Source organism: Cyprinodon tularosa, unplaced genomic scaffold (assembly GCF_016077235.1).
Source record: "Cyprinodon tularosa strain WSP-4 unplaced genomic scaffold, ASM1607723v1 ctg44, whole genome shotgun sequence".
Classification (NCBI taxonomy): Eukaryota; Metazoa; Chordata; class Actinopteri; order Cyprinodontiformes; family Cyprinodontidae; genus Cyprinodon; species Cyprinodon tularosa.
The window spans coordinates 1,485,616-1,499,119 of NW_024039163.1; the positions used below are offsets into that span (position 1 = coordinate 1,485,616).

Consider the following 13,504-nt stretch of genomic DNA (forward strand, 5'->3'; position numbering starts at 1 on the left):
CCGCCGGCTTTCAGTAACCTTAAATTCCTACCTCAGCCTGGTCCCTCAGTTTGTGTTAGTAAAATCTTCTTGAGCGGAGGTCTTCAACAGGGGATCCGCGACCCCTAGGGGGTCTACGGAGGTACTGCATGAGGGTCTGCATGGTTAGTTGATATTTTTATATTCCCCCCCTGCAATTTTTCCCCCCACTAATTGAAATGTCTTTAAATACTCATTAACATGAAATCAACACACTGTAGTAAACAGATAAATGGAGACAAAAGATGTCTTTCAGTCATCAATGCACACATTCAGCGACACACAGGAGCTCTTTCAAACTGGGCACCGTTTCCTTCACAACAACCAGGAATCAGAATCAGAAAAACTTTAATAGTCCCAGGGAGAAATTAATTTCTTTACATAACTCCATCTGTAATAGAGTGACTATAGGACACAATTTCATAAAATATATATAGTTAAGGGGTCCCCGCTCCATCTCGCCATCAGTTTGGGGGTTCTTGGTCTGGAAAACATAGAAGACCCCTGTTCTTGAGGGTTTTACTATCCATGTAACTTGTTTGTTAAACCTGCCTGGTATAATTTTCCAGGATTCCAGTATTCCTTTTTAGTATGTATTGAAATGGAATTTCAAATGGAAAAAATTATTAAAATAAAAAAAAAACATTTGCACCTTAAAGACTACTTTCCTATTTTTCTTTTAATAATTAGTCATAAAAAAGACCATTCAAGCAGCACATTTTTCCTGATGTTTTTGAGAATATACTGTAGGGGTGAAAGCTGCAGCTGCTACTAGTGTGAAGTGAATGGACAGCAACAAAGCGTTAAAGCCATAACCGTCGTTAGACCTATTTAAGGGTGGCTTCAGCCACCCTTTCTTTGGCATTAGCCACCCTATAATTATTTTGCGATTTTAAAAAATATATATTTTTTTCTGTATTTATTTTTTCCTCATATTTTCCCAAAACAAATGCAGTAAAGGACCGAATAAAAGCCATAAAGAAGACAAGTTAATCTGAACAATCATAGGCGTAACTTCCTTAAGGACTGGTGTGGACATGTCCCCACCAATATTTTGTACACGTATTTTGCTTTCGGTGCTGTGTATATCTGATTAAAAAACCCCATTCATGCCGCTCCTCAGAAAGAAAATTTAAAAAAAGTTCTCCCCGCTGCTCACCGTCCACAAACCCCGACAAAAAAACTCAGAAAAAATAATCTGTTGCCTCTCGCTTTCTCCCCATCACCCCCCTCCGCCCTCTCCCCATAACATTTGAATTGAAGATTTCCGTGGGTGACGGGTCGGGTTCGGTAGTCATCCTAACGGGTTTGGGCGGGTGCGGGTTGGTAAAACTCGACCCATGCAGGTCTCTAAGCTACACTACATTCAGTATCGTTGCCATAGAAACAGACAACAGCGCCAATATATCAGAATTATACTAAAACACACGCAAATAATTTCCCACATAAAAACAGGACTTTCAGTCCATTACAGTTTTCCGTTTTTAGAGGGTTGTTTATTTTGCGTTAATTAAGTGATGGCTGTGGTATATTAGCTTAGATTGATTAATTTAAACACCTGCTCTACTGATGGTCTATCGGAGTTGGTGTTTAGGTTGAACATAAAGAACACCTTTTATTTGAAGCTTCTTGTAGCTACTGTTTTAATCCCGGCTTTACTTAAAACTTTTTCCTGACTTTGATAGTGTTGCCATTCAGTAGCAAGCACTGCGCCCCTTTTTCTTTTATATGTACACTTACATTTAAGATTTAGCGTGTTATGTTGACAACTCATGAGCAAGCTGCTTTTTGCAATCTAGCAGGAAGGTAAGGATAGGATCTTGCAGGTGTGACGTCACTCTGCAGGGGGTCCAAAGATAAAAGCTTTAAACAATTTTGGCATTGGAATTTCAGATTTAAGGGAGTTAGAAAGTTCACTTAGTAAAAGTGCAAATAATAAATCTGATTACCGATTACTTTTAAGCTGGTTGAACATACTGCGACAGACTGGTGACCTGTCCAGGGTGATCCCACCTCTCACCCAAAACGTGGCTGGAGATATGCACCAGCACCTCCTGATCCCACTGAGGGATAAGGTTAAAGAAAATGGATTGGTTGAACATGGTCCGCTCTCCCAGATTCTATCAAATCAGTATTGATACCCTCAGGGGCGGATTTAGGAAATTTGGGGCCCTAGGCAAAGACAGGCAGGGGGCCCCCTGAGAAGTAAACCCATAAAACAGACCCATTCTACAGATAGAGAAATGTTAATAGAATAGACATCCATTATTTGTTCTAGGTTTTGTCCCTCTCTTCTTGTCCCTTTTTCCTCTCTATTTATCAGCGTTCTGATGGCATTTTAGCCAAAGGATTTTTATCAAAAACATAATTAATGTGCACAAATAAGGATTAGTTGTATTAACCATACATGGAAACAGAGTTTTATGGGGCCCCCAGAACTTGGGGCCCTGGGCAACTGCCTAGTATTGCCTAATGGTAAATCCCCCCCTGGATACCCTGCTGGTGGATGTTCTTGACAGAAAGACGGAGTTGCTTAATCATATTCTGCTTAAGGTCCCATAAGATCTTGTCCGAGTCCTGGTTTAAAAGTAAATTAATTTTAAAAAGTGACCCAAAATTGACTGTCAATAAATGTTCTACAAAATTGATATATTTATTTGATTTCTTTGATTTGTACTGTCTGTTTAGATTTATGTGATATTTTTTGCACAAAATATATAAGTGAATATTGTAACAGTTATGTTTTCAACTGTAAGCATTAAATTGATAAATGTTATTCACATTTTTTTGGCTTTATCCTTTCCAACAAAAAAAAAAAAGGCGTCGCGCAGGTAGCTCCCTTTCCTTATGAGCCGTCCCCACCAACTTTCAACACAAAGTTACACCCTTGTCTTAGACAACGCCTTAGCAGGTGCACTGAAAAAATTCGGCGCGCGCTTTGCGCGCGCATTATCTTCTGGGGGCTAAGCCACCCTTGTCTCTTAAACCTAGAGACGCCCCTGGTTAAAGCAACAATGGGGAAATCTGTCCCCTCAATGCTAATGTAAACCCTGGTTGGATAAGGATTCAAAACTGGATATGAAGATGAAATCTGACGCACAGTTTCAGAGTTACAACTGATAAAATAATTGCTGTCTGTGGTTCTACAGTAGGCTATGGTGTAAATGAGCAATATATGAAAAAAAAAAAAAAAAGAACTATGAACTAGTTCATTTTTTGGTTTTGAATTATGAACTATGATCTGAACTAGTTCGTTTTAAAATGTGTGAACTGAACTTTGAACTAGTTCACGTAGAAAGAGAACTTTCCCAACACTGAGTCTATGTACTATGACAATACACATTTAACACTAATTTATGTTCTCAAGTAACCAGAAAGAGGCAAAAGAGTTGGAAGGCAACCAGATTTTCTCTCAGTTGTTCAAGACATGTCGACACCGAAGAGTCTTTGTCAGATCTGTAGGCTCTGTGGCATGGAGATCCATTCAAAGTCAGATTCCCTTTGTTCTTCTGGATTGTTGGAGCTTTTCGTTGTGCATGGGCTGTTTTTGAATATTTTTATTACTTGATAACAGAGGCAGGGGGCAAATAGATATTGAAATATAAAAAATAAAACAGAAATGCTCAAACAGCTCAAAACGTTTCTTACTGTAGTGCTACAACAGGAGCACACACACTAACAAGCATTACAAGTCTCAACCTATCCCCCCTCTCACGCATGAAAAAGTGCCCTTCCCCCACACCCAGAAACACCAAGCGTCTCAACCGAGCGCCATCAGCGGTTCATTTAAACCAATCAGAGACAGGATACAGCACAGACTCTTTTACATGCAGACTATAAATACCACTGGTCCCTTTGAATTTTCACTCGTTTGTTGCTGTTTCCAGGAACGCATCAGGATGCCTGAACCCGCAAAGTCTGCGCCCAAGAAGGGCTCAAAGAAAGCTGTGACCAAGACCGCCGGCAAAGGAGGCAAGAAGAAGAGAAAGACCAGGAAGGAGAGCTACGCCATCTATGTCTACAAGGTGCTGAAGCAGGTCCACCCCGACACCGGCATCTCCTCTAAGGCCATGAGCATCATGAATTCGTTCGTCAACGACATCTTCGAGCGCATCGCCTCCGAGGCTTCCCGCCTGGCTCACTACAACAAGCGCTCCACAATCACCTCCAGGGAGATCCAGACCGCTGTGCGCCTCCTGCTGCCCGGTGAGCTGGCCAAGCACGCAGTGTCTGAGGGAACCAAGGCTGTTACCAAGTACACCAGCTCCAAGTAAACCTTCTCATTGCTGCAAGCTCAACAAAGGCCCTTTTAAGGGCCACACAAACGTCAATTGGAGCAAATGGTTCCTTAATAACTAAATCAAGGCGCGGGAATTAATATTCTGGTCAATGTGGGCTTTTCACATTATGACCGTTTTAGAATATTTATTCCTGATACCTCAGATGAGCATCCATATGACTGAAAATAAATGCTCTACAAATATGTATATGTAATTACATTATTATAAATTGGGTAAAAAAAAAAAAGCAAAATAAATAAGTAAAAATAGTCAATGATTATAAGGGACAATAAAGAAGCTAGTTAAAAGATATCTAAATGTATGTTTCACTGTATGGTTTAATTCCTGCCTACATTTATTCATTGTATTTTGGGGGGCAGTTGTATGCTTTGAGGATTTATCTTTGTATTCATTTTTAAACATGGCAGAGTTGGTCCTCCGTGCCCAAGGAGAGAAACGCTTGATTTCATGAATGGATGTTCAGTTGTTTCAGGTGAAGAACGTATACAACCAAGGTCACGGATTAGCAATCCAGACCCAACCTGATTTAAAACATAAATTACCGCATGTTGTGTGCAGCAGTGTCTAATTTCACTTGCATCGCTTTTCTTGTTAATATGGTAAAGCCCTCCAGTACGCCCAGGACCAGGCTACATTTAATAAAAATTTCCCAATGAGTTGTCAGTCAGGGCTGCTGCTGCTAGCTACTTTTAGACACAGCAGGCAAACCAGTGGGAAACATGGAGAAGACGATGAGGAAAAAGTGTGGACTGGTGACAGAAAAGTGAAATGGTGTGCTCAAAGATGACCCTGCACATGTTTGGCTACTACTACTGTGAAGCAGGATTCCTTATCATGAACATAATCAAAAATAGATATCCATCCAGGCTCAAAATGAACACTTTGACATGTGCTGGAGAATGGTTTCTTTAAACCATAAAAAAGAAAGAAAAAATAACAGTTCAGGTGTTTTAAAAAAGATAAGTGAATGAGGAAATTGTCTATATACCAAACTGAACGATTGTTGTTCTGTACTTCAAAAAAAGACTATAGAACACGATAGAACTTTTTCCATTTTAAAATGGAAAAAAGTTTTTTTTTTTTTTTTGTTATTTAAAAGTCAATGTATAACATGAATGCATAAACACCTCATTTAATTCCAGTGTTAAATTCTGTTTAAAGTAACAGATTATAATCAAAAATGTCTCTGTACCTTTACTGGTTGTTTATTTTCTTTATTCATATCCTGCTGATTTTTAATTGGTCACCCCTGCTATAGATCATGTGACAGTGTGTGGAACCCTTCAGTCTCTAGCATATATCACAAACTATAGAACATGAAACAGACTATGACATCGCTATGACGCATGCGTGTAAAAAAAAATATGCGGTTAGAGTGTAAAGATGGAAACGCTAAAACGGCGTTTCGAAATCTTCCCACTCTGAAGGCTGAATAAAAAAAAGATCGTTTACAGACCCCCGAAACGCCGGCTTCGTGTGGATGAGAGGCTGGTTTGGTGAAAAATGTGTGCGTTTAGGCCAGGGTTCGTCTTCGTGTGGACGGGGCCTAAAAACAGGCCAAGCTCCAACATCCACAAACAAAGGTGTTGATGGCAGCAGCACAGCTGATATCCCTCTTCAGGATGACATTACAGCCAAACAGGAAAAGACCAGATTCAATAACAATGAGAAAAAGCAGAGAGAATCTAATGTTAGAGATTGAACTAAAAATTTTTGCAGAATGGGAGAGTAGAGATAGAACAAAGCAGGATAATGAAAAAGGGTCCCTATGTCCTCCAGCAGTCTAAGCCTATAGCAGCATATCTATAGAGATAGCTCAGGATAACCTGAGCCACTCTAACTATAAGCTTTATCAAAAAGTTTTAAGCCTACACCTAAAAGTAGACAGGGTGTCTGCTTCATGGACAAAAACTGGTAGTTGGTTCCACAGGAGAGAATTCTGGTAAGTTCCCATTCTACTTTTAGAAATAATAGAAATCTTTGAAGACTTTTAGCTGAGCTGTTAAGCAAAGTTTCATCAGCATTTCTAACAGGTTTTAGCAGCAAACGTGTGTGCTGTACCACAGAAAAACAGCAAATAAATGTGCCTTCGGTGTAAAAATTTATGTGAGCATCTTATACCTCTTTTCCTGATTCATTTTTGAACAAAATTTACAAATAACAGCAATGTGATCGTATTATGCCATAGTTTTATTCTGAAATCCAGACTCTAAAAGTCACATCCGGTGAGGGTGGACACGTGTGAAACAGCGCGTGCGCACTGAATGGCAGCACATGTAACTCAGCAGGTTGTGTTGCCCGTGTGTAGAGGAGCTAAAGCCCGCAGAGATGTTTTGGACATCGGTAGCTCAGAGAGGATCTGTGGGGCTCCTATTAGGGTGTTTGTCCTTCAGATCCAGCAGCAAAGCTCTCGCTGCACCCCGGTGCCCCATGCTTATCTCGCGATACTTCTCTAGCTCTGACCCCGCTAAGACACCAACTCATGAAGGGGAGGAGGGTTCGTCCCTGCGGCAGTGGGCCCTGACCGTCAGCCCCTTCACCACAGTGAGGGCCCGGTTAGGCTGCAACATCTGCATCCGCCCACTGGACGTGCACGCTTACCCGGAGGCAGACCAAGCCCTGATTTCTGTCCATGGTGGCGTCCAGAGGGACTGTATGGAGCAGCTGCATTTCCATTATGATGAACAAAGTCAGGAGCTGCGCATCTCTGCTGAGAAGGTGAACAGCAACGTCACGATTGAGATGGATGCACCTATCAAAAGTAGTGAGTTTGTACAAAAAAAGAAAAAAAATTAAATAAATAATAATCAGCTGTTGCAGTCAGTAGCGGTTCTAGACCAAATGTACCAGGGGGCCAGAAGGGGGCCAGAGTGTTTTCATATGGGCACAGAAAAGCATGAAATAAGAACAGGGCAAGGGATTGAAATATATTAAGAGAGCTACATGAAGGGAAATTTCTATTCAATTAAGTTTAATAAAAATTATATTTCTTATAAGGTCAATATACATTCATTATTTAGGAATTTTACATATTTTTCACTTAATTTAAGTTGAACTTACCATTTTCTATAAAATCTGAATTTTAACTCAAGAAAAAATGATAAATTCAGCTGTAAAATTAGGAGTATTTTTTATGTTTTGAAAAAAAAAAAAGACATTTAGCAGATGAAAACTGGGATCCTATCTCCATACCACTGAAGCTATCACCTTATTATTTTTTTAATAATTGGTAAAACATAACTTGTAAAGGAAAAAAAAAAAAAGATCCAAAGGACGTATCAGTAACCATGTCTGTTCCAGCGCATATCATCATTGGAATTTCTTTTAAGTATTATTTCTTCAGTACACGGTCCGGGACATGATTTACAGGCTCACTGCCCCTGTTGGCCCCTGTCTAGAACCGCCCATGGTAGCAGTATGTTTTCTATGTTTCTCCAAGTAGAGCTTGTCTGTTTCCCACAAGTATCCCATCCCTGTAAGAGTCACTGTAGAATAAACCTCTCTGCTTTTGTTAGATCTCTTCATCACTACTCAGGGAGGAGGCAGCGTGCAAGTGAAGAAGATGGAGTGTGATATTTGCAAAGTGCAAACAGAAAAGGGAAGCTGTTTACTTCACTCTGTCAAAGTAGGTATTCCTCATACATGCATGCTTATTGCTGAAAATATAAAGGCAGTGGTTTCTGTATTAGGACTAGCGCCTTATTAAGTTAAGCGTTACAGTAACTACTTTACTTTTCCTGTAACTAGTGCGGTAACTAATTACTTTGTAAAAGTCGGTAATGCGTTAGTCATTACTAAGCTGTAAACAGATTCATTATCCGTTACTTGACTCTAGAAATAAGGACTACAATTTCCTGGTGAAAGTTGCGTGTGACACAATACATCTATGCGCATCTTCAGTATGAACACAGAAGAGAGACGATGGCGCAGAGTCACTGATTCTAGAACAGGGTTCCTACAGTGATTCAGTGACAGCAAAAATACTAATAATTATTCAATTCATTTTTTTTTACATAGCGCCAATTCACAACACATGTCACATCAAGGCACTTTACAGTTCACCAGATCATATATTCAAATTGATTTAAAGTTTTCTATCTAAGGACAACCAATTGATTGCATCGACTCATTAACTTGAATGCAATCCCTCACACTAAGCATGCTTGTAGTGACAGTGGAGAGGAAAAACTCCCTTTTAGCAGGAAGAAACATTCAGCAGAACCAGGCTCAGTGTGAGCGGCCATCTGCCGAGGCCAACTGGGACTGCATGGATTCTTCTACATAATTAAAGATAAAGAAAAACCGCTTTACCTCTTTAATGTATATATTATGTAGAACCATTGATTCATTTAAACAGCACCAATATATAAATATTTTTAAGTTTCATTATGGAGGGCCTCATGAAAATCTGGTTTGTTTTCAATGACTTATTTTTAAAACATAGATATTGTGTATCATTCATCTTCCTGTTGGTTCATTGTAATCAATATAGATTACCTTAAATTAGTTTTGTTGCCAGTCAATTATTCTCTATGCCTCTGTGCTAATTGGCCCCTGTCTGGCCAGCCCTATGAAAATCTTCCAGATCCACGACTGAATCTAGGTCCTAAAGTCTGGAAAAGGGCAGAGAAGCACATAATAATTCTATAGACAAAAACACGTATCTACAAGAACATTATAGGGTACAGAGATTTAGTGTGGTTTCCATAGCGATGATTTGAGGAGTCATGTGATGGGCTGATGTCAGTCCAATGTGTTTGTAAAGTCTTTACTTGGTGTAGCAATCCATCTGGAAATTTGTAAACATTAAAGGTTAGAGTTTGTGCCCTATTTCTGTGCTCTGGTAGAAGAAAGATATATAAAAAAACAAAAAAAAACAAAAAAAAAACAGCTAAACGTTTTCTTTCTTCTTCAAATTTAGTCTGAAATTACAAATTAAATTTTTGAAAAAAAATTTCAATTTTATCTGTTCACTTTAAATTCTTGATTTTCAATTTTTTAGTTCTTTTTATCTCCTTAAGAATGATAAAAACAGAAGTACGTCTGACTTCATTCTGAATTGTTTCTGATAAGTTTTTCATTGCTATTTCCAGTGTGCAAATGAGCTTATAACAACTGTTTTAAATTTACATATAACACATTTTATCTAAGGTTTATTTTGGATCAGTTGTACTATCATTCATTAGTACCAATCTTAAATGAGTGAAAGCATTTGCCGGTTAACTTCTCATTTCTTAATGCTGTCCCATTTCAGGGTCATCAAGTGGAAGTGCAGTCCCAGGGTGGACATGTTACAGGTGTAGGCACCATCCATGGTAATGTGGACATCCAAGCAAAGGGAGATGGTGTAAGTAGGACAGAATTTCTCTCTGTTGTCTTATTCACAGCAGCCTTTAGGGGGCAGCGAGTAACTATTCCAGCTATCAGCGAGACTGAGTTACATGTTGGGTATTCTGATCTGCAGAGGGATGTGTTTACATGTGTAGTCATTAGATGTCTTATTTTACAGGTGGTGGATATCAAGAAGCTCCAGGGCACAAGAATGAATGTTTCTACAGAGTGTGGTGCTTTGAAGGTCAAAGCCATCTATGCAGAGTCCAGCTGTGTTTCCTCCCGCTCCGGAAGAGTAGAACTGGGTCATGTACATGGTAAGAAAATAACTCGCACCCCTATAAAAGTAAATGATAACTATACTTAAGGGGGAAAAAACACCTTACTGTTTTTGATTCTGGTCTGTGATTAAAAACTTCAAATATTTGCAATGAATTCATAAATTAGAGGTTTACCAGGAAAGATTTAGATGTGTGAAAATCCTGCTTAAAATTCAAGTTGGAGGATGAAGTTTTGGATCTTTGAACAGGATTTCTTTAACTGACCAGGATTGAGTTCAGAACGTTGATCAAGATTAATACTCTTTTATACAGCCCATACCCATTAATTCCTTCCAGGACACAATAAAACAATACATTTTTATTTGATGTATTTATATTCTTATTCTTTTTAACATTGGCTACATTAGATGGCTTAGAATGGAGGTCTTCAACAGGGGGTCCACCACCCCTATCAGGTCCACAGAGGTACTGCATGAGGGTCACGAAAGTTTTGGTTGATTAGACTTTTTTTTTTATATTCCCCCTGCAATTTTTTACACTAATTAAAATGTCTTTAAATACACTGTGACATGAATTCAACACACTGTAGTAAACAGATAAATGGATGCAAAAGATGTCTTGCAGTCATGAATGAACACATATGTCGACACACAGGAGCTCTTTCAAGCTGCGCACCGTTTCATTCACAACACCTGTGCCATCTATGAGGAATCAGAATCAGAAATACTTTAATAATTCCAGGGAGAAATTACTTTCGTTACATGACTCCATCTGTAACAGAGAGACTATAGGACCAGTTTGATATAACCCAATTTCATACAATATATATAATTAGGGGGTCCCTGCTCCATCTCACCATTAGTTTGGGGTCCTTGCCCTGGAAAACATTGAAGACCCATGGCCTAGAAGGTATTATCTGCAACTAAACAGCATTTGCTACTGCTTTGTAGAACCACCCTTTATTGTAAGTCTTTTACAGTTTTGTCTTCATCAGCCTAATACTTGTAGAGACTGGTCAAGCTGGGTCAGATTTGATTGAAAGCAACTCTGATCAGAAATTGTAAAGCCTTATCACAGATTCTAAGCAGGATGTGTCTCTTAACTTTATCTCTGCAATTCTTTTCACTGGTGCAGTAGTCTCAAGTCTTCTGCAGGTGTTTTCTCCTTCAGAGCCCTGCTTGTAGCGCAGCTATATTCCAATCAACTCTGATCTGTTTTAGGGCTGCAACTAATGACGATTATGCAAATCGATTATTAATTCGATGATTTTTTCGATTATTCGGATAGCAAAAGTTTCCATAAGGAAGATTTTGAAACCAGGTGAATCTTAAAACTTTTCCACTTAGTTCTGAATGGAGCATATTTACAGACGAAACCCTTTTTTCATCCTAAATGAAAAATGTTTTTTTTTTTTTACAATTTTGACATTACTGTTAAAGGTGTTCAGCTAAAGACATATTTTACATTCTCTATACTCCAGTTAACGATTACCGGTAATCAATTACAAAATCATTTGACAGTTATTTTAATCGATTAATCACAATCTGTTTAATTGTTTAAGCCCTAATCTGTTTATATGTCCCTCTTTTTAAGAAGAAGGAAAAAAGACCTTCTCCCATGTCATGATGTTGCCACTGCCGAGTTTCACAGTGGGGATGGTTCACTCTTGGTTTCATGTGACCAAAGCTCTTTTTAAACTCCGTGAAGGTGTACAGCCATGTCACAGTATCCCTGCAGTCATGCCATACTGGATCCATCTTCATATAATAAATTGAAGGATAAATCTCCAGATGATGTTCGGGACTGAGAATATTGTTTAATAACCTAACTCTGCGTCTCTGTCAGGCCTGTTTACTGGTCTTAACTGGTGGCCTTTTACACGGTGGTTCCCTGTCCTCGTGGTTCTACGGTTCATCTTATAGATGCCTCTCCTTTAGTGCACCTGGTTTAAATGATGGCATTACCTCCTCCAAATGCCAACATGTTCTGATGAAATCTCTCAAACATTTTTACGTTGTTGTAGGTGTAGACGGATAGCAAGAACCTAAACCATGCAGCGTGGATTGAGTCACCTTTGACCCTTTGTTTTTACTGATATTTAATTTAACATGGGAGAAATCGAATTACTATAAACACACAATGGTCATGGTGGTATTCATCTACGTGTATCAAAGTGTCTAAATAATGCCACTATATTTACATATGCTTCATCTATCAGATAAAATCCTTCAACAAATGTTTGGGACTAAACTAAGACTTGAACTCCTCTTCACATCAAGCTGAATCTTTTAGGACCTTTTAGTTCATCCTGGTCCACAGCTGCTTTACATTAAGCCTCTTGGTAAAGCTGATCCATAAGGAATCTTGGGCTCAGGTTCAGTCACAGTTGATTAAAAGCAATGTGGTCTCAATTTATCACATACCTTCCAAGTATTTGTTTCTGAGACGTCTATAAAGGCGAGCTAGTTGTAAAAGATTACACTTTGATCTTAAAGGAAAACAAAACTGGAATGAACGCAAGAAAAAGAAGTGTCCCTTCTTAAGAATTTTAATTTCTTCCATATAGACAAATGACCCTGTAACTTTAAACCTTAAAGATTTTTTTTTTATCACAATGAAGATATAAAAACCAAAAGTGATCTACTTCTATCTTCTTTTTTTTTTTATTCATTAAAGGTAACACCACAGTGAGTAACGAGTCTGGAGATACGGTGGTTGGTAAGCAGGCCAGCTAACTGCACAGCGACCCATGTATGGTTTCCTTCAAAGCCTGAGGGGTTTCTTTTCTTCTGCAGATGGTTCAAACAGCTCCCTGAAGGTTTCCTCCATCAGTGGAAGCATCGACGTCTACGTGGGAGACAGCGGTACAGCTGAGCTCCACAGTCAAGACGGTAAGGTCGAGGACATAACTCATGTAACTGCAGCTCAGTTCTTCCCGTTTTCTTGATTAATCTCTGTTTGATGTAGGGGCGGTGAGTGTGCGTGTCCCGCCTTCATTAAAAGCTGGTGTCAATCTGTGTGGAGCGTCGGTGGACATAAGCTCAGAGGTTCTTCTGCATGAGGAAGAAAGAAATGCCTCTGATGGTCAGATCACACTGACAGGTGGGCTCATCGTTTCCTCTTTTCATAATGAAAAACGGAAAACATCCAACCAGTAAAAGAAACGTGACATGAATGTTATCATTCCAGGCTATATGAATGGAGAACCACCTGTTGACCAGTGGGTCAAAGCTCGCGCAGAAAGAGGCTCCATCAAACTGACGACACAGAGCTGGTTTGAGTCCCTGAAGCTCGGGAGCTAAGTGACAGGATGTATCGTAATGTTCTGAGGACGCTACAGTTATTATTACAGCGCTTTCAGCTAAATGTTATCCACACTGCACTGTAAATAGCTCAGAAAAATTAATTTTTATTTAAAGCATCTGTTGAATTTTTATGTGTAATGTCACCTTAGTGGAGTTAAGGTCCCACACATAATAAATGTTAAACGGCTTTCTCTTGTTATTTGTGTGGAAACTCTGTGTGTTATAGAGTCACAATACGTTACAGGATGTCAAACTCCTTTTTATAATC

At 39.1% G+C, this 13,504-nt stretch overlaps 2 protein-coding genes across 3 annotated transcripts; both read left to right on the forward strand.

The window, feature by feature from the left end:
* The first annotated feature begins 3,869 nt into the window (after positions 1–3,869).
* Positions 3,870–4,339, forward strand: LOC119793053 (histone H2B 1/2). Its single transcript, XM_038300007.1, has one exon. It carries the CDS (start codon positions 3,918–3,920, stop codon positions 4,290–4,292), a length of 375 nt encoding a protein of 124 aa, XP_038155935.1. The 5' UTR covers positions 3,870–3,917; the 3' UTR covers positions 4,293–4,339.
* A 2,197-nt stretch (positions 4,340–6,536) lies between these two features.
* Positions 6,537–13,435, forward strand: fam185a (family with sequence similarity 185 member A). 2 transcript variants are annotated; one of them, XM_038300004.1, is made up of 8 exons: positions 6,537–7,080; positions 7,835–7,944; positions 9,574–9,666; positions 9,829–9,967; positions 12,608–12,649; positions 12,727–12,822; positions 12,899–13,033; positions 13,121–13,435. In XM_038300004.1, the coding sequence occupies exons 1-8, from the start codon at positions 6,648–6,650 to the stop codon at positions 13,231–13,233; spliced, it is 1,161 nt and encodes a 386-aa protein (XP_038155932.1). In that variant the 5' UTR covers positions 6,537–6,647; the 3' UTR covers positions 13,234–13,435. The 2 variants fall into 2 exon arrangements, with proteins under 2 accessions (XP_038155932.1, XP_038155931.1); XM_038300003.1 differs by having other exon boundaries at positions 6,544–7,083.
* Positions 13,436–13,504: the final 69 nt, after the last annotated feature.

Excerpts from the sequence above, each read along its gene's own strand:
- LOC119793053 (XM_038300007.1), top strand. The coding sequence starts at position 3,918 with ATGCCTGAACCCGCAAAGTCTGCGCCCAAGAAGGGCTCAAAGAAAGCT.
- fam185a (XM_038300003.1), top strand. The coding sequence starts at position 6,648 with ATGTTTTGGACATCGGTAGCTCAGAGAGGATCTGTGGGGCTCCTATTA. Across the intron at positions 7,084-7,834 it reads GGATGCACCTATCAAAAGTA|ATCTCTTCATCACTACTCAG; the intron begins GTGAGTTTGTAC and ends TGCTTTTGTTAG. Across the intron at positions 7,945-9,573 it reads GTTTACTTCACTCTGTCAAA|GGTCATCAAGTGGAAGTGCA; the intron begins GTAGGTATTCCT and ends GTCCCATTTCAG.